The 21,615-nt window shown below is 43.3% G+C and overlaps 2 protein-coding genes across 2 annotated transcripts in view; both read right to left on the reverse strand.

Moving 5' to 3' along the window:
* The window catches only part of LOC139475974 (uncharacterized), an 89,116-nt gene extending 76,857 nt beyond the window's left edge, over window positions 1-12,259 (reverse strand). Inside the window, exons 1-2 of the mRNA XM_071259196.1 lie at window positions 12,179-12,259; window positions 5,605-5,682 (exon numbers count right to left, since the gene is read on the reverse strand). Of these exons, the coding sequence (XP_071115297.1) occupies window positions 5,605-5,671 (67 nt within the window). The 5' untranslated portion in view covers window positions 5,672-5,682; window positions 12,179-12,259. The remainder of the gene's footprint in view (window positions 1-5,604; window positions 5,683-12,178) is intronic.
* Window positions 12,260-20,069: 7,810 nt separating this feature from the next.
* Window positions 20,070-21,615, reverse strand: part of LOC139474935 (adhesion G protein-coupled receptor B1-like) — a 35,463-nt gene continuing 33,917 nt past the window's right edge. Inside the window, exon 31 of the mRNA XM_071258128.1 lies at window positions 20,070-20,395. Within this exon, the coding sequence (XP_071114229.1) occupies window positions 20,240-20,395 (156 nt within the window). The 3' untranslated portion in view covers window positions 20,070-20,239. The remainder of the gene's footprint in view (window positions 20,396-21,615) is intronic.

Here is a 21,615-nt window from a genome sequence, read left to right on the forward strand (position 1 = left end):
GTAAACTCCAAACAGGACACACCGACCTAAATAACCACCTAAAATTTTTAAAAAAAACACACTACAAGTAACTGCCCACACTGCAAACAACTAGAAACCCCAGAATACGCACTCATCCACTGCACACATTACCTAACACATCGAACCGCATTACAAACCACCCTCAATCTAAACAAGGCTCTCACTCTAGAAGCAATACTAAACCCACGAAATAAACTAGAAAACTTCAAGGCCTTAGGCGTATTCTTGATCCAAACGGAACTAATAAAACGCTTCTAAAAACACTATAATCTACCAAATCAAAATCACATACACAAACAAACATCCACCATACCCAGCTCCCTTAGTTCTCCTCCCCAACCCCATCGGCATCTATTTCAAATCTCAAAATTCCCAAATTCTATATAAGCAAACCCCTAAAGCTCCCTCTTGGGTTGCACACACCACTTTCGCCCCTTTCGGAAACACATTAAATGGCCTGGCCGGGCCCGTGTGCGAAGTACGCATCAGTCGGAAAGCGCACGTTAAATCTCCAAAGTAAAGAAAGTAAGTAAGATAATTAAACAACTACCACCCAGACTACTCCAAACTCTTCTAAAACTCTATAACCTCATATATCTAAACAGACAGGTCCCATCACCTTGGAAACAAGCCCTGGTCATACCAATCCCAAAACCCAATTAACCAGCTGACCTGGCTAATTCATACAGACCAATCTCCCGAACTTCTAACTTATGCAAAGTAATGGAATCAATGGAACAAAACAGGCTACAACACTACTTAGAACAAAACAACATAGGAAAGTACTCAATAAAACTAAACCAAAAATACTACACCAATCCAAAAGAATCAACAGAATAATTACTAAACTACAAACAGGCCACACCAAACTATATAATCACCGTAAAAAAAGCTAATCTACGCACAACCGGAAACTGCCCACATTGCAAACAATAAGAAACCCCAGAACAGTACTCATTCACTGCACACACTACCAAACACACCGAACAAAACTACAGACCTCCTTAAATCTTAAAACCGCTCTTACACTAGAATCAATCCTAAATTTACAAAATAAATTAGAAAAATTCAAAGCCTTAGGCATATACCTAATTAAAACAGGACTAATTAGTCGCATTTAAACCCCAAATAAAATATTAAAATCAAAACTACCTAATATAACAACCACCCAACACACACAGCTCCCTTAGTTCGTCCTCCACCCACTCTTGGCATTCATTCCAAATCTCAAAATTTCGAAATTACTATATAAGTAACCCCTAAGGCCCCCCTCCTGGGTTGCACAAACTCACTTTCCCCCTTTTCGGGAACACATTAAATGCCTGGCCGGGCCCGTGTGCGATAACGCTTGCAGTCGGAAAGCGCACGTTAAATCTCCAATATATGTAAGTAAGTCCTCAATCAGCAAGAAAAAAACGAAAAAAAGCATTAAATAAAGCCAAGCGGGACATATCCAAACTCCCATTGGTCAGAAAGCTCAGAAACTCCACTAAACAACTCATAAGAACAGCCAAAAGAAAACATCGGGAAACTTTCACTAACACTTTGAAAATGGGGAAACAAAACAGTAAAATTCTATGGAAAAAACTTAAGGCAATTAAAGGCAACTCAAAAACCTTTACAGCCGCCACTTTTCCAAATCTTAATACAGACAAAGAAAAGGCTAATGTCATGGCTGCTCACTTTTCGGCAACCAGCAGCTCCACCAACCACACCCCAAACATGCAAAACAGAATAAAAAATCACCCTACATATACACAAAGATCACCCCTCACCCATCTGTCATTCAACAAAATAATCAACATCCACGAACTCCAAACAGCAATTAAAAACAAAAATACAGCCTAAGCCACAGGCCCAGACAAAATCAACTACATCATACTTAACCACCTCCCTATCAAAATTCTAAATTTACTCCTACAACTATTAAACCTTTTTTGGATCCCCGGCACTATACCACAAACGTGGAAATCAGCCCTAGTGGTACCGGTTCTCAAACCAGGGAAATTTCCCCCGAGAACCGGATTCCTATCGGCCCATCTCTCTAACTTCCCATATCTACAAAATCACGGAATCCATCATTAATAATAGACTAAAATTCCAAATTCCAAATGCTCAAAACCTCCTTAACGAGGACTAGAGTGGCTTTATGTCAAGTCGCCAAACTTTAGACCATATTTTACATTTGGAACATGACGTAAAAACAGCACTCGCCCAGAAACAATACACTTTGGACATTTTCATCGATTTTAGTAAAGCTTTTGACATGGTCTGGTATAATGGCCTTATTCAAAAACTTAAAGATAAAGTGATAGATGGTAGAATTCTAAATTTCATCCACTCTTTTCTAACCGACAGAAATATCACAGTAAAATCAAATCAAACTCTATCCGACCCATACCAATTAGAAAATGGCACCCCACAGGGAAGCATCATATCCCCAACTCTCTTCAACTTCATGATTGACGACATATTCCCACCAATAACAAATAAGATTAATACTGCAAAATTTGCTGATGACATTTTCTTTTGGACGTCGTCAACATAACTAAAAGAAATACAAAAAAGAATCCAACCCCTATTAAGAGATCTAGAATACTGTGCATCCCAGTGGGGATTCAAAATTAATACACCAAAAACCATCGGCTTACTATTCAAAAACAGACATATGCCAAATTACACACCCAAACTTACACTTAACAATGAAATTATTACATTGAAAAAAGAAGCAAAATTCCTTTGATCAACAACTAACATAACATATTCATAACTTGGTCAGCTCATACCAAAAAGACTTAAATCTAATGGGAGCCATCAGCGGCTCTGGTTGGGGTGCCGGGTAGCCCAGTCGTCTGAGGCGCCGCGATTCGCTGTGTAGAGTTGCGTCCCTTTGGCACGCCAGGAACCTATGATTGTGGGTTCGAATCCCGGTTCGCCCCGATTATGTTTCTAGGTTTGTCAGCACCATACCCGTGCTCTGGGTTTTCACCGAAGTGGTAAACGTCTGAGACCTGCATCACTTCGGGCTTTCCTCCCACATTAAGCTGACACGCCGTGATATAACTGGAATAATGTTAAAAGCGGCGTTAAACCCACTCACTCACTCACTCTCAATCAAACAATAACACAACAGGACTAGGCATCCAAATCACCCAACCATTACCAATCACCACTAACTTCCACTAAACAAACTTCACACATACTACTACAGCAGAACTTCTAGCCATCCAATGTGTATATCACCATATCAAACTATCAAAAAACATAAATTTCTTAATCATAATCAGCCTGATTCTTTAGGCTCCATAACCCAAATCCAGAACAAAAAGTCAAAATCGCACCAAGACATCATAAACAACATTATTGACATACACATCATCGTTTCAGCAACAAACAAAACAATAACACAAATATGGGTACTTGCCCACACCGGCATTCATGGAAACCAACTTGCAGACACAGCAGCCAAATTAGCAACTTCATACCCCTCTTCATCCATAAATTTCACCACAAGCAAAGCCGAAACTATATCACTTATCAGAAAAAACATTAAGAACCAAAACTTCCAAATTTTTATTCAAAATTGTACATCCACATGGATCTCTTTTTATTAAACCAGTCACTAAATGCCGCAACTTCACTAAGTCTATTCTTTCGGATAAAATCATAAACAGAATGCTAAGTAGCCAATTTTATTTAAACACAAAACTATACAATCAAAACAGACACCCACACCCTAACTGCACTCACTGTCGTATCTCAGCAGACAGCGTCCATTCGACCCCGCCATGCGCCTCCCTCCCCCCTCCGCGCATAAATCCCAACGTTAACTAGAGTAGGTTTCACTGTTAATTCCTTTTCCTTTTTAATGAACTACTACCTATTTCCATTAAATACATCAGCCTAACTGATCTTATATTTTATTAGTAGTGTCTGAGGCGGTCGTAAAATCACTAAAATCTATCTCTCTCATTCAGTCTTGCTTGATGACTGTATAAGGATCTATATCGAAACGTCGCTTTTTACAGTATTACAGATGTTGTGTCTACTTAGTCATCCGCCAAGTTCTAAGTAATGCCTATCTACCAATATAAACCAAGTTGGAGCATCTTCAATAAGAAGTCATGCACGTGTTGGAGAACGATTGAACCACGTGGCAGTCCCAGCCAGTAGAGTTCACGGTGCTTCCTGGCACGGAACCATTGGGGGGGGCAACTTTATTCAAATAAAACTGTTTCCTATAAAATAAAATCTTTGGGGGTGGGGGGTGGGGGGGGGGGGGGGGGGGGTGGGCGGGGGGTCTGGTTACGGCAATGATTTATGACTGTATTGATAAAATTGGTTGGGCAAAGTTTGTTGTTAGAATTGACCTTTTCAAGGTAAATTATCGGATTCCACTTACTGAGCGTGCAAAGAAGATTTCTGCTTTTGCAACACCAGATGAACTTTATGAAGTATTTGTCATTTGGGTTACTTGGGTTACAAAGTGCGCCTTCTCAATGATGTCACTTCGGTCTTCGAATGTACACAGACTTACATTAACTTTCTCTGACTTTCTGTGGAACAGGGCAATCATTTAAAGAGGATCTATTATCTCTTTGCCAGCCAAACATAGGCAAAATGTGCTGTAAATATTGTGTGAATCTGCACAGGCACATGTTGTGTTCTTTAGTCACATATTCTATCAAGGTCAGGGTTGGATTCTATCCCCCAAAATAGATTGCCCCCGACAATTCTTTGAAAAAAATATAAATTGCCTGCCACAATCCTTTCAGTGGTGCAAGGTGGGGTGTTTTTTTCATTGAAGTGGTCACTGATGCGCTAGCTTTTCTTCACAGAATTAAACAAACAATTCAGAGAAAGATTAGGTTGTGTTTGTCTTTGCAAGATTTTCTTTTCTCAAGATCAAACGTAGCAGGGCCAAAAACAATATAAAAGTAGATACACTTTCTAGAGTCAGTTGATCGGTACACACAAACACACACACACACACACACAGAGTTGTGCTTATTATTGAATGTATTATAGAAACATTTATTTTATGTTCACTTAACATGTTCAAGAAAGTGTAAAAGAAATGAGGCGCTAATAAAATGTCTAGTATGCTAGTGGCCAATTGAGACACTACCATGGCATCTCGTAAAATAGAGTGACCTTCCTCAAGGTTTACAGTCCGCCCAACTCCGCCCAGTGCTTGACACCAGAGGTGCCTTCTAGCATAGTGAGTGAGTTTAACGCCGCTTTTAACAGTATTCCAGTTATATCACGTCGTGTCAGCTTAATGTGGGAGGAAAGCCCGAAGTGATGCAGGTCTCAGACGTTTACCACTTCGGCGAAACCCACGAGCACGGGTCTGATGCTGACAAACCAAGAAACATAATCGGGGCGAACCGGGATTCGAACCTACAACCACAGGGTACTGGCGTGTCCAAGGGACACAACTCTACACAGCGAATCGCGGCGCCTTAGACGACTGGGCCACCGGTGCTTCCTTCTGGTAAAGAGTGCTCGAAGGAGACCAAATCTCTCTCAGAATATCAATGTGGGTAACAGGAAATAGTAGTTTAAGGTAAAACAACTTACGAGACGAGTGAACTGATCCAATAAAACACACAGCGGCAGCCACCAGGTACATGTGAATGGAACACATGTCAAGTTAACCTGGAAATAAATACAAGTCAGTGAGTGAATGTCGGTTCCACAGCCAGCACCATTCAGAGTTTATCAAGGTACATGTGAATAACGAAAAAACCCATATAAACTAGTGGTCGATATTATGAGCTAGCTTTCATTGTCATTTGGCATTTGGCAGGTGACAGGTGTGTGTGTTTTCATTTGTATATTGCTTAACGGAGCACTCAACTACTTGATGTGACTTTGCTTCTCGTAAGAGGCGACTAACGGGATCGGGTGGTCAGACTCGCTGACTTGGTTGAGTGAGTGAGTGAGTGAGTGAGTATGGTTTTACGCCGAATGTAGCAATATTCCAGCAATATCACGGCGGGGGACACCAGAAATGGGCTTTACACATTGTACCCATGTCGGGAATCGAACCCGGGTCTTCGGCTTGACGAGCGAACGCTTTAACCACTAGGCTACCCGACAGCCCCTGACTTGGTTGAAGCATGTCATCGATCCCATTTGCGTGGAACGATGCTTATGATGTCAATCACTGGAATGTCTGGTCCAGACACGATTATTTACAGACCGCCATCATACAGCTGGAGTGCTGAGTAAAACAACCAACCAACCAACCACCTTGCCTGACCACCTGATTGATTCAGTCTCTTCTCAAGGCAAGCATTTGTTCCCGTGGAGCAAGTTGAACCCGAAATCCACATCGAGTGTTAATAAATGATAATTCTACCCCTTAAAATTAACCCCTGAATGCTTCGGACAGAATAAAAAATTATACGACACCGATATGTGTCGCTTATAGGGTTAATTAATCCACTAGTTTATAACACCATACTATCAGATTTTTTTATTAAATTGAGAAAGCCAAATTGGAATTCGGAAGAATGTACATTATAACAATTGTGTCACGTGACTACAATTTTCACTACTGGGAGGAAATCAAGCCATTTTAAGTTAATAAGAACAACGATCATGTTGTATCATTCTCTCATGTACACAATATATATATCGAGAACAACCATGTCATGATACTCACGTGAGATACATGGAGAAGAGAAGATATGTTGCTTGAGAAAAAATATGTTAATTTCCACTGACTGATGAAAGTACACTCTTCAAAAAGAAGAAGAAACGCAAAGGTAGTATGTTGTTTATTGAAACTGACTACACAAAAAATCCGGTATATAAATTGGATATATGTTATAGGAAAATGTTGGTGGCCTGATAGTCGACAAACAGTGCGTCGAAACGCAGCTATTGCCGATTTGCAATGTCTTAAACGGCATTGTTTCCACACTTGTTCAAAAGTGTCATGGACCAAACCATTCGTAACTCGTGGTAGTGGCAAAAAAAGGCAAGCATAAGCCAATAATTTGTCATTCGATTGTCAACATTTTTCAAGTTCGAAAATGCCGAGACTCAGCGCTGCCGATCGGAACATCGCTGTAGGACGTATCCAAAGTGGGGAATCGCAGTCTTCTGTTGCACGCCACTTCAACGTCCACCACAGCACCACTTGCCGCCTTTTGGACCGACGTACACAGTTCAATTCCACTGCAGACCGTCCGAGAACCGGCCGAACAAGAGTTGCCGCCCCTGCACAGGGTCTCTACATCGACTGTTCCACCTACGTCATTGCAATGCCACAGCTACATAGGCTGTGGGACGCGTCCCTGGTTTGAGGAGGACCAGACTGTCAGGAACCATTTTCGACCCAGAAGACAAGTTATCGTACAGATCCATCGACAGCGACGCGTGCGTTGGTGCCATACCTTACAGCCTTGGAATTTGAGAAACTGGAGACGAGTGTTTCGTCGAAATTATCATTTTTGCCCCACATTGTGTACGTGAATTCGACAAATTCGGTGGCGGTAAAATTAGGTAAATTGGGCATATCTTACCACACGAGAACTGACTTGCCTTTGGATCAGAGAAATTTGACAACCATTGCCACGAGAATCAAATTCTTTAACCTCACCTTCTTCCAATCATTGACCTCCAGAGGGAGCTATTCTCCAGATCTGAACCCAATCCAGCACCTCCGGGATGAACTCGATCGACGTGTACGTCAACGTCGTATACATTCCCACAACTGGCTAACGCGTTACAAGCAGAATGACGCAGAATTCGTACACTTATCCAGTCAGTGCCGAGAAGATGCAGATCGGCCGTGATTACTGCTCGAGACGACCACACGAGAGTTCACAAAGACGACCACAAAGTTCAGCACAACCTTGTGGCCTTATGTGATATGACAATGAACAGTTTTCAATGCCTTTGTACAACGACAACATGTGACCGTCGAGCTCCAAAATTTCATATTTGTATCTATGATATTAAATTAAATATATCGACTTGAATAGGTACAATAAATTTACTAAAAATTTACATGTGCGTTTCTTTTTTTGAAGTGTGTATCGCGAATGCTGGCACTCAAACGAAATTTCACATAATGCTTCAAAGTTCTGAAGTACACATTGCTAAGGTACTATATATGTACACACCAAATCCCATTATTGGAGATGCCTCAATGGAAGATGGGTAAAACAAATCACACCATGGTCAATGTGGGACCCAGATTGTAAGAAAGATGGTAATTATCGTACCTAACGGAGATATGCCAATGGCGAGCAAATGAAATATCGTCAGAACATAAATGTATTGTTATTTTTTAAAGATTTTATATTACATTTTAATCCATTTATTGACGATCTGTTCAATGTGTTATATACATCATATAGAAGTTACAAGTTTGTCCAAGGTGTAAGCTAATATGTAAACATGACTAAATCAGGCTGTTCTGTTTTCCATAGTTGTACATCCTCATACTATAATGCGGTTGAGCTATATATACTCAACAACAAAAGTTCCTGTATCACGATATAAAACAAGAACCTGATCAAAGTAGACGAACACTTCTGAAATAATTCATATTTTTAAACTGACAGTGGGCCAGTAAAACAAATTTACCCATTTAATTACATGTGTGTAGGACAGAAATAATGTTATGACAAGGGAAGGATGCAAGAACCGAATTGTCAATTAACACGTCTCTTCGCAACAATACCGTAACGTCTAGGACGGCGACGCACAGTTTGTGCCGATACTCAACTAAGGCCAGGGATGGTTATTGCAGTGAGTGTTGCAAGCTGGAACCGATTTCGCAGATGTTTGGTTCGAATCCAACGATCTTGGCGGACGCTCGTAACTGGGGACTGTCAGAGCCACCTGTTCACCTTAGGCCGTCAGAGCCACCGGTTTACCTTCGGCAGCTTGTGTTTACGACTCACAAGGTCAGTCAGAGCTACCGCTCCACAATGGGAAACCAGAGTCTACGGTTCACTATGTACGGTCAGAGCCACTTGTTCACCTTAGGTCGTTAGAGCCACCCGTTTACTTTCGGCAGCTTGTGTTTATGGCTCACATGGCCATTCAGAGCTACCGCTCTACCATGGGAACCCAGAGCCTACGGTTCACGATGGACGGTCGGAGCCACCTCTTCACCTTAGACCGTCAGGGCCAGGGTTTACCTTTGGCAGCTTGTGTTTACGGCTCACAAGGTCAGTCAGAGCTACCGCTCTACCATGGGAAACCAGAGCCTACGGTTCACGATGGACGGTCGGAGCCACCTCTTCACCTTAGACCGTCAGGGCCAGGGTTTACCTTTGGCAGCTTTGTGTTTATGGCTCACAAGGTCAGTCAGAGCTACCGCTCTACCATGGGAAACCAGAGCCTACGGTTCACGATGGACGGTCGGAGCCACCTCTTCACCTTAGACCGTCAGGGCCAGGGTTTACCTTTGGCAGCTTGTGTTTATGGCTCACAAGGTCAGTCAGAGCTACCGCTCCACTATGGGAACCCAGAACCTACTGTTCACGATGGACGGTCAGAGCCACCTGTTCACCTTAGGTTGTCAGAGCCACCGGTTTACTTTCGGCAGCTTGTGTTTACGGCTCACATAGTCAGTCAGAGCTACCGCTCTACCATGGGAACCCAGAGCCTACGGTTCACGATGGACGGTCGGAGCCACCTTTCACCTTAAGCTTGCAGAGCCACCAGTTAACTTTCGGAAGCTTGTGTTTACGGCTCACAAGGTCAGTCAGAGCTACCGCCCCACAATGGGAGCCCAGCGCCTACAGTTCACGATGGACGGTCAGAGCCACCTGTTCACCTTAGGTCGTCAGAGCCACCAGTTTACCTTTAGCAGCTTGTGTTTATGGCTCAGAAAAGGGCAGTCATAGCTACCGCTCAACCATTGGAACCCAGAGCCTATTGTTCACGATGGACGATCGGAGCCACCTCTTCACCTTAGGCCGTCAGAGCCACCGATATACCTTCGGGAGCTTGTGTTTACGGCTCACAAGGTCATTCAGAGCTACCGCTCCACAATGGGAACCCAGAGCCTACGGTTCACGATGGACGGTCAGAGCCACCTGTTCACCTTAGGCCGTCAGAGCAACCGGTTTACCTTCGGCAGCTTGTGTTTATGGCTCACAAGGTCAGTCAGAGCTACCGCTCTACCAAGGGAACCCAGAGCCTATTGTTCAGGATGGACGGTCAGAGCCACCTGTTCACCTTAGGCTGCCAGGGCCACCGATTTACCTTCGGCAGTTTGTGTTTACGACTCACAAGGTCAGTCAGAGCTACCGCTCCACAATGGGAAACCAGAGCCTACGGTTCACTATGTACGGTCAGAGCCACCTGTTCACCTTAGGTCGTCAGAGCCACCAGTTTACCTTCGGCAGCTTGTGTTTATGGCTAACATGGTCAGTCAGAGCTACCGCTCTACCATGGGAGCCCAGAGCCTATTGTTCAGGATGGACGGTCGGAGCCACTTGTTCACCTTAAGCCATCAGAGCCACCCGTTTACTTTCGGCAGCTTGTGTTTATGGCTCACATGGCCATTCAGAGCTACCGCTCTACCATGGGAAACCAGAGCCTACGGTTCACGATGGACGGTCGGAGCCACCTGTTCATCTTAGTCCGTCAGAGCCACCCGTTTACCTATGGCAGCTTGTGTTTATGGCTCACATGGTCATTCAGAGCTACCGCTCTACCATGGGAGCCCAGAGCCTATTGTTCAGGATGGACGGTCGGATCCACCTGTTCACCTTAAGCTGTCAGAGCCACCCGTTTACTTTCGGCAGCTTGTGTTTATGGCTAACATGGTCAGTCAGAGCTACCGCTCTACCAAGGGAACCCAGAGCCTATTGTTCAGGATGGACGGTCGGAGCCACCTGTTCACCTTAGGCCGTCAGAGCCACCTTTCCACTATGGGAACCCAGAGCTTACGGTTTACGATGGACGGTCAGAGCCACCCGTTCACATCAGGACGCCACAGCCACCGCTCCACCATGGGGACCCAGAGCCTATGTTTCACCTTGGTCAGACAGATTGACAGTTCTCCTTTAGCAGCTAGAGCCACTAATTAACCGTGGGTAGCTAGAGCCTTCGGTCCATATTGGGTCGTCATAGCTACCAGTTCGACTTGTGCCATCAGCGCCAACGGGTCACATAAGGCCAGAAGCGCCAACGGGTGACTTTGGGCCACACTGTCAGTGTTCTAAACTGCGTTAAGAATGGCTCAGGTAACAAATGAGAAGCAGGTTGGTCGAATACAGAGACTTTCCAGAAGTACATCGAGGCTGGATGTGCCAGGTGTGCAAATCACGATATGTGTGTTTGTTCTTTATTGTTAAAAGCCACACACACTCAGGTATAAGCTCTCTCTCTTTCTTCTCTCTCTTGCGAGTTATGTCCCTCCTTTGCCCAATCTGATTCCACCTCTCAAAAACAAAATGGCGGCGCCAAGCGAAGACTACCTGATCAATAATCAAAATCCATATTGTAATGAAATGGGTCTTATTTCGCGAGGTGCATAAAATCACGTGAGCACCTTGACTAAAAACATGAAAAGACTCTGTTGATGCCGAATTGGCGTACACATTCTTTTGAAATCCTGCAATAGACCGAAATCTGCACGGAAATTTAGAAACCGGATGTCGCTTTCGTTTAGCATAGACACATTAGTCCAGGCAAAATGTAGCTCCATAATTCCAGCCTAGTTAGGCAAGGGTCGAAACTGGACTTTTATAGTCAGTTAACTCCCTTACCTCGGGAAAAAGCAAAACGGCGGAGGCCGTACTCGTCTATAATTACAATGCTGATTACAATGGGGTTACATTTTGTTGTTTAACGCTGCATTCAGGATTATTTCAGCTATGAGACCTGTAAATAATCGAGTTTTGACCACATAAACCAGTGATTGATATCATGAGCACCGATCCATGCCGTCGGGGTACGATGACATGTGCGCAATCACCTAAATCATCGAGCGTGTCCACCCAATTCATTTAGTCGCCTCGTACGTCAGGCATGGGTGGAGATGATTCCTAACCCGGATTCCCCGCGGGAAATTGCGCACAAATCTATATCAACAGACAGATGCACCAGAACATCAATCCTCGAACATTTACAACATTAAAATGATATGATGGAAACGAAAAAGAATTTTGCTTACATATTATCTTCGAAGACAGCGAGTAAATGTGGTATGTCACACTCAAGCCTGAAATCCTGCTCCCGTTCAGTCAGCTATCTGACGGAAACTGCAGCGAAGGGCGTTTGACGTCACTTTTAGAAGTCCCAGAATGAAACCAGGAAGACGATGATGCAGTCAGTGATATAGCCTCACTTGCCGGAACAGCTCCATTAAATAACATTGTAACCTCATTCTAACACAGCATATCAAATTCTTCACGACCAGGATGATGTATGTTGACCTCTTTGTGTCATGGCGTTCTGTAGCCTGTTGCGGGCATGTCGTGGTAGCTTGTAACTAAAGCAGTCGATTCATGACGGTATCGTGTTGGGATCTAGATCGGGATGGGGTTATGAGTAAGAATAGGCCTTGATTGGATTCAGAGTCAGAAGAGGCCTTGATGGGGTTTTTGGTCAGAATATACCTTGATGGGATTCTGAGTCAGAATAGGCATTGTTTGGATTCTGGGTCAAAAGAGGTCTTGAAGGGATTAAGAGTAAGAATAGGCCATGATGGGATTCTGGGTCAGAATAGGTTTTGATGGGATTCTGGGTCAGAATAGGCCATGATGGGATTCTGAGTCAGAATATGCCTGATGGGATTCTGAGTCAGAATAGGCATTGGTTGGATTCTAGGTCAGAATAGGCCTCCATTGGATTCAGTGTCAGAATAGGCCTTGATGGGGTTCTGGGTCAGAATAGGCCTTGATGGGATTCTGGATCAGAATAGGCCTTCATTGGATTCTGGGTCAGAATAGGTCTCGATGGGATTCTGGATCAGAATAGGCCTTGGTGGGATTCAGGGTCAGTATAGGCCTTGATGGGATTCTGAGTCAGAATATGCCTGATGGGATTCTCGGTCAGAATAGGCCTTCATTGGATTCAGGGTCAGAATAGGCCTTGATGGGATTCTGAGTCAGAATAGGCCTTGGTGGGATTCAGAGTCAGAATAGGCTTTGATGGGATTCTGGGTCAGTATAGGCCTTGGTGGGATTCTGAGTCAGAATAGGCCTTCATTGGATTCAGGGTCAGAATAGGCTTTGGTGGGATTCTGAGTCAGAATAGGCCTTCGTGGGGTTCTCGGTCAGAATAGGCCTCCGTTGGATTCTGGGTCAGAATAGGCCTTGATGGGATTCTGGGTGAGAATAGGCCTTGGTGGGATTCTGGATCAGAATAGGCCTCGATCGGATTCTGAGTCAGAATAGGCCTTGATGGGATTCTAAGTCAGAAAAGGTCTTCAGCGCCCCATGCTTGTGAGAACCGACTATTAAGGATCGGGTGACTTGCTTAATGCACTAACTGATACCGTGATGATGTGGACCCTGGTTCCGTGCTTTCAATAACTGCACTGCCTGGTCCTGGCTTAGTGCTTACAGGCCGCAATTAGCTGGAATAGTGCTTATAGCGGCGTTAAACATAATTCCCCATCTCATTACACAAGCAGATCGATATGGATACATATGTATTCGACATGTTTTATCTGCTATATGCCTACCTTTTTTTTATAAAACTATGAATGTGGAAAGAAGATAAAAGAGGTGGGTTCAACGTTTGTCAACAGCATTTGAAATTTGATGTGTTGTATGTTGTTGAAGTGAAATTTCATACATTATGTATATGTAACTGTAGCTGGTTTTGGTTCCCGTACCTCGTGATTGTCTCAGGGTTAACAAGATGGGGACACCAAGAGGAATTTGAATTGTTCCCCGGCAACCTATGCTCGGCGTACTTATTGGATCGGGGGTCAGGATCCGTGACTTCGTTGATTGCATGTCATCCTACACCGATGGCTTGGAATGTTGCTATATTATTGCTGGAATATTGCTAAAAGCGGCGTAAAACCATACTCACTCACTATGATATAAATCACTGGTTTGTCTGGTCCAGATTGGTCTACAGACCAACGCCATGTAGCTTGAATACTGCGTTGAGTGTGGCGTTAAACAACAACCAGAAAAAATAATGAAGATTGGTTGCGTTACAGGATGAGGTGTGTTTCAACGAGATGAAGGAATGGCTTGATACTTGGGTAAACATCACTATACTGAAAAGAAAATTTGTCTAAAAAAGGTCACCCGGCACCTTGGTCTTAATCAACTCATCTTGGCGAAAGAGGCGACTAAAGGGATTCGGTGGTCAAGATAGCCGACCTGCTTCATGAATGTCATCGTATCAGAATAATTGCGTACGTCGATTCTAATGACGCCCATCACTGAATTGTCTGGTCCAGATTATTTACAGAACTTATATTTACAGAATATATTGGTTGGTTGGTTTGTTGTTTAACGTCTCACTCAATATCCCAGCTGTATGACGGTGGTCTGTAAATAATCGAGTCTGGACCAGAAAATCCAGTGACTGATATTATGAGCATCGATCCACGCAATTTGGACCGATGACATGCCTCAACCAAGTCAGCGAGCCTGACCACCCGATCCCGTTAGTCGCCTTTAATATAGTGATAGCGTATATTGCGTAGTGCGGCGTCAAACGACAAACAAACAGCTGTGGCTGCAGGAAGCCGACTGTCCGATGTCGAAACTTTGGCAAACAGATATGATGACAAGGAAGATGTTTTTGTGAGTGTGCCATATGTTCACATGAGAAGCATACAAACATGATACAAGACAAAAAGCGTTAACTGAAACTCTGTTATTTCTTTGCAGTTGTGCGAACTGATCAGTCAGTGAATCATGTTGGCAAAAACGGCGCGTATACACTGTCCTTTGATTTAAACAAAAATGGCGCTTTGACCTGCAGTTGTACAACTATCCAATTTGAACTTTTAACTCTGCGACCCGTGAAGATCCGGGGTAGAATAGGTCTTCAGCAACCTATGCTTGCCATTAAAGGCGACTATGCTTGTTGTCAGAGGCGACTAACTGGATCGGGTGGTCAGGCTCGCTGACTTGGTTGATGTCATCGATTCAAATTGCGTGAATCGATGCTCATGATTTCAATCACTGGATTTTCTGGTCCAGACTCGATATTTTACAGACTGCCGTCATATAGCTGTAATATTGCTGAGTGCCGCGTTAAGCAAAAAAAAAGACAAACAAACAAACATTAACTCTGCAGATAGTTTAAGTGTAAAACACAACACGTGGTAATTGTTTGTTTTCGTTGTTTAACGCCACACTTGGTATTATTCCATATGACGACGGTCTGTAAATAATCGCTGATGGAACAGACAATCGAGGAATTGACATCAGGAGCATGGATCCGTTTGCTTTGTTTTTGTTTGTTGTTTAACGCTGCATTCGGCAATATTCCAGCTGTTTGACGGCGGTATGTAAAGAATGGAGTCTGGACCAGAAAATCCAGTGATTGACATTATGATCTGGGATACGATCCACCACGCCAGCGACCTTAAGCACACGAACCCGTTAGATGCTGTTCATTAGCCTCGGGCTAGTCAAGCTTGTAGGTACAGGAGCATGACAATCCGATCCACTGAACCTTCTCATTCTGTAAGTATATATTGCAGGTGGCCCAGTCGTCTAAGGCACCGCGATTCGCTGTGCGGAGTTGCGTCCCTTAGGCACGCCAGAAACCTATGATTGTGTGTTCGAATCCCGGTTCTCCCCGATTATGTTTCTAGGTTTGTCAGCACCATACCCCTTGCTCGTGGGTTTCACCGAGGTGGTAAACGTCTTAGACCTGCATCACTTCGGGCTTTCCTCCCACATTAAGCTGACACGCCGTGATATAACTTGAATACTGTTAAAGGCGGCGTTAAACCCAACTCACTCACTCACTCACTCTACACCGGGCTATATAAAACTGGTGAACAAAAGTAGTTAACGCGTGACACTGTTTATTTCCCTTGGGCTTATACAGATGTCTCGTGCAGATGATACAAAGGCAAACAAAAATGATCAATCCCTAAGGACATTCGACTTTCCTCGCCTTCTTGTCAGCACATTGCTTTATATTAACACAAAACTCTTATTAAAACACATAAAAGGCTAAAAAACACCCGATTCTTTCATATTACAACAGTTAGTTTTTGTTATGGCATGTGGTGTCAACATCATTTGAATAGTGTTTAACAGTACCTTGTTGCCACACCTCATAAAGCCTTTGATAATGCTGTGAGGATTTACCTAAGACTACAGGATAATACTAAGATTCATTCTTTATAGCTACATGTGTTCTAGCAAACATACAATGGGTTCACACGTAAGGACAAATCCATGTACACGGAACTACAGTAAACTACGTTTATAACGAACACGCTTATAACGAACTGACCGATATAAAGAACTCATCATTTGGTCCCGGCCAACTGCTGTATATATGCTGTAGATATACGGACTACGGTTATAACGAACTTAAATTAGTGACCCCTTACAGTTCGCTGTATGGTTAATTCGAAGTCATCGGGACCAGCGGAATAATATGTCAAGTTAGCCGAGACGAGGAAGCTCCAGAAAGACCATATGGAGAATGAAGGTCCTGCACGGATGTTACATTGTTTTAGACGTTATATCCAGATAACCGAGTTCGTCATAACGAGGATGCTTGTTTTTCAAATAATCTCATCGAGTGTCCTGACACAACTGTTTTTTTTCATGAGCGACACAGCTATTTCTGTTTTCAGATACAAACAATATTTTCTCGGTAAATACATTATAAAACATATATTTTCGTTTGCAGTGTTCCCTTATTTGTTTTGGTAAGTATATTAGATCCATGCATTATTTTGTTTGCCACCTTGGAAAGATCACTGATAATGATTACTGCACCGTGAGATGATATGATTAAATAGCGTATGTAGTATAACGTATGGCATAGTATGATGAATCAAACATGCAGTCGTAAGATTCATACAAAATACATGTTTGATGGTGTACATATTTTAAAGGAACCAGTCCCTGTTTTATGTATGACAAAATTGATACCTGGAGATTACTATCAAATCTAAGTTGGTTCTATCAAATAATATCATTTAATACATTATTATATAATAACTGTAGACCCATGAGAGCACACCACAAAACACGAACTGTAGGTCCTACAGCTAACCTTAGCCCAAACATACCTAACGATATCATGGCGCAGAAACTTAAGTGTAGGTCCTCGTGCCACTCTTATACCAACAGCGTCAGTGACATTGTACCACAACACACTAACGGTAGGTCCTACTGCTAACCTTAGCCCAAACATACCTAACGATATCATAGCGCAGAAACTTAAGTGTAGGTCCTCGTGCCACTCTTATACCAACAGCGTCAGTGACTTTGTGCCACAACACACTAACGGTAGGTCCTACTGCTAACCTTAGCCCAAACATACCTAACGATATCATAGCGCAGAAACTTAAGTGTAGGTCCTCGTGCCACTCTTATCCCAACAGCGACAGGGACTTTGTACCACAACACACTAACTGTAGGTCCTACTGCTAACCTTAGCCCAAACATACCTAACGATATCATGGCGCAGAAACTTAAATGTAGGTCCTCGTGCCACTCTTATCCCAACAGCGTCAGTGACTTTGTGCCACAACACACTAACGGTAGGTCCTACTGCTAACCTTAGCCCAAACATACCTAACGATATCATGGCGCAGAAACTTAAGTGTAGGTCCTCGTGCCACTCTTATCCCAACAGCGTCAGTGACATTGTACCACAACACACTAACTGTAGGTCCTACTGCTAGCCTTAGCCCAAACATACCTAACGATATCATGGCGCAGAAACTTAAGTGTAGGTCCTCGTGCCACTCTTATCCCAACAGCGTCAGTGACATTGTACCACAACACACTAACTGTAGGTCCTACTGCTAGCCTTAGCCCAAACATACCTAACGATATCATAGCGCAGAAACTTAAGTGTAGGTCCTCGTGCCACTCTTATCCCAACAGCGTCAGTGACATTGTACCACAACACACTAACTGTAGGTCCTACTGCTAACCTTAGCCCAAACATACCTAACGATATCATGGCGCAGAAACTTAAATGTAGGTCCTCGTGCCACTCTTATCCCAACAACGTCAGTGACATTGTACCACAACACACTAACTGTAGGTCCTACTGCTAACCTTAGCCCAAACATACCTAACGATATCATGGCGCAGAAACTTAAATGTAGGTCCTCGTGCCACTCTTATCCCAACAACGTCAGTGACTTTGTGCCACAACACACTAACGGTAGGTCCTACTGCTAACCTTAGCCCAAACATACCTAACGATATCATGGCGCAGAAACTTAAGTGTAGGTCCTCGTGCCACTCTTATCCCAACAACGTCAGTGACTTTGTGCCACAACACACTAACGGTAGGTCCTACTGCTAACCTTAGCCCAAACATACCTAACGATATCATGGCGCAGAAACTTAAGTGTAGGTCCTCGTGCCACTCTTATCCCAACAGCGTCAGTGACTTTGTGCCACAACACACTAACTGTAGGTCCTACTGCTAACCTTAGCCCAAACATACCTAACGATATCATGGCGCAGAAACTTAAGTGTAGGTCCTCGTGCCACTCTTATCCCAACAGCGTCAGTGACTTTGTGCCACACAACATGAACTGTAGGTCCCACTGGCTCTCTTGACAGATGAACATTGTTATAATCCAATGAATCACGAGCAATATGGATAAGATAAATGAAATGGCATATTCTGTATTTCGATGATCATTATCCATAGTACAAAGACGACCATTTTGAGACAACTGAAGCACGTTATACGTTGTTTTCAATTACAGTTACTATACATGTACCTTTCCTTATTGGGCAATTTTGAATGGAAGACATTTAAAATCCTCAAATTATTTATGATTTGAATAGGTTCTTGGACACCATGTGAAGAGCAGGGTCCAGCATAGCATAGATTGGGGGATTTTACATCACTGGTCATTGTAATGATAACACCACCATAGTGAGCAAATCATTTTATGTCATGTATATCGCAAAAAATAAATACACATAAACATTTTAGGCTTACAGTTGTATATGTAGTCATATAATGTGCCGTTGTTTTTCAAGCATTTGTTTTGATACGTTATTGCACAAAACACAAGTGATGTGTCACAAGTCATCAACAGTTTTAACGTGATTGAAATACATGCTCCCATCAGCAATATCATCAAGTACACAAAGGTTATTGACAAAGGTGCATTATCTGAGAAAATGTGGCTCGTAAAGATCCGGGTTAGAATAGGTCTTCAGCAACCCATGGTTGCCGTAAAAGGCGACTGTGGTTGTCGTAAGAGGCAACTAACGGGATCGGGTGGTCAGGCTCGCTGACTTGGTTTGTGCATGTCATCGTATCCCAATTGCGTGGATCGATGCTCGTGATATCAATCACTGGATTGTCATGACTCGATTATTTACAGACCGCCGTAGTATACATGGATTATTGCTGAACAACAAACAAACAAATAAAATCTAAGAAAATATACATTGTACTGAGACACCAATCTGTTAATGACAATGACATTTATCCGATATCCTAAACTGCAGGGCAAAAGAAGTGTACACAGGAAAATTAGATTTGATCGCAAAATTACAATCGTTAACGGGCTGAAGAAAGTCGCCGAAACATCATAGACTTAGTGCCCAATATCACATATGATACCCGTATCAAATACATCACTATCGAATAACCATTTCTTGTTTTTTTCATTATTAGCCACCACCAAACATGGGTGTGTACTTTCTTTTGCCCGGCAGTGTACATGTATATGAGCCGATTATACTGGGGATCGGGTGGTCTGGCTCTGTGACTTGGCTCAAGTCACCGTACACCATGGCCTAGTCGCTACTCGATTAATTACAAGAAGCCTTGATATAGCTTGAATAGCGCTGACTGCGACTTTAAACAACATCATACATTATAAATTATATGTTTACAGAATCCCCTAATAATACCCTGTAACCATAACCCGAAGTGTGACTTTTAAGCTCCATTGTACGGAGATCTAGACATCCAGCCTGACCATATGTCAGGTCATCGATAATCAAAAAAGACTTAAACGATGATCGGGTCATTCTCCCAACGTAGTGTGTGTGCTTGCAGCGCCGTAAAGGCAATCTGTCTATAAGTGAGTCTTATACGAAGGTCTGGCTATCTTCAAAACGGCAGGTTCGTTGTCGTCATCGTTGCCTATGAAAACAGGATTTATGTTAGTTTGTTCTGCTGGATAGTCTGGAAAACATTCCTCGATGTTGTCCCCGGAACTCTCTGAATAATCCTGGAAATATATGAAAAATAGAATGATACGCTGTCCGATGACAATCAGGTCAAACGGTCACTTGAAGGGAACGGTGTTGCAATATCAGTCAGGTCAAACGGTCACAGATAGGGAACGGTGTCACAATGACAGTCAGATCAAGTGGTCACTGATAGGGAATGGTGTCAAAGGTCACTGACAGGGAACGGTGTCACAATATCAGTCAGGTCAAACAGTCACTGATAGGGAACGGTGTCACAATGACAGTCAGGTCAAACAGTCACTGGTAGGGAAAGGTGTCACAATATCAGTCAGGTCAAACAGTCACTGATAGGGAATGGTGTCACAATGACAGTCAGGTCAAACAGTCACTGATAGGGAACGGTGTCGCAATGACAGTCAGGTCAAACAGTCACTGACAGGGAACGGTGTCACAATATCAGTCAGGTCAAACGGTCACTGACAGGGAATGGTGTCACAAAAACAGTCAGGTCAAACGGTCACTGGAAGGGAAAGGTGTCACAATGACAGTCAGATGAAACAGTCACTGGTAGGGAACGGTGTCACAATGACAGTCAGGTTAAACAGTCACTGATAGGGAACGGTGTCACAATGACAGTCAGATGAAACAGTCACTGGTAGGGAACGGTGTCACAATGACAGTCAGATGAAACAGTCACTGGTAGGGAACGGTGTCACAATGACAGTCAGGTTAAACAGTCACTGATAGGGAACGGTGTCACAATGACAGTCAGATGAAACAGTCACTGGTAGGGAACGGTGTCACAATGACAGTCAGGTCAAACGGTCACTGATAGGGAACGGTGTCACAATGACAGTCAGATCAAACAGTCACTGACAGGGAACGGTGTCACAATGACAGTCAGATGAAACAGTCACTGGAAGGGAACGGTGTCACAATGACAGTCAGATGACGCATTTGACGGCGGCCTAAAAGCAGGGTGCACGGACAAATAGGTGACGAGTGTCAAACTGATCAGGTAATCAGGGCAATGATTTGCTGCCGAATCCATATTGATCATAGTTTACAGGAAAGGTGAAAAGAGGAGTTTGAATATTTGAATGCAGTAGATTAGTATTGCAAACTGGCCCGAATCTCCATAAAGTCTGATAGAAGTTGAAATACTGTTCAAAACACATTCCTTCATATATATGGTGTGAGCTAGGTTTATGCCGTTTTTAGCAATATTCCAGCATTGACAGGGTGGCGGATATCAGAA

Source organism: Haliotis cracherodii, unplaced genomic scaffold (genome assembly GCF_022045235.1).
Source record: "Haliotis cracherodii isolate W230 unplaced genomic scaffold, xgHalCrac1.p SCAF_3, whole genome shotgun sequence".
Classification (NCBI taxonomy): Eukaryota; Metazoa; Mollusca; class Gastropoda; order Lepetellida; family Haliotidae; genus Haliotis; species Haliotis cracherodii.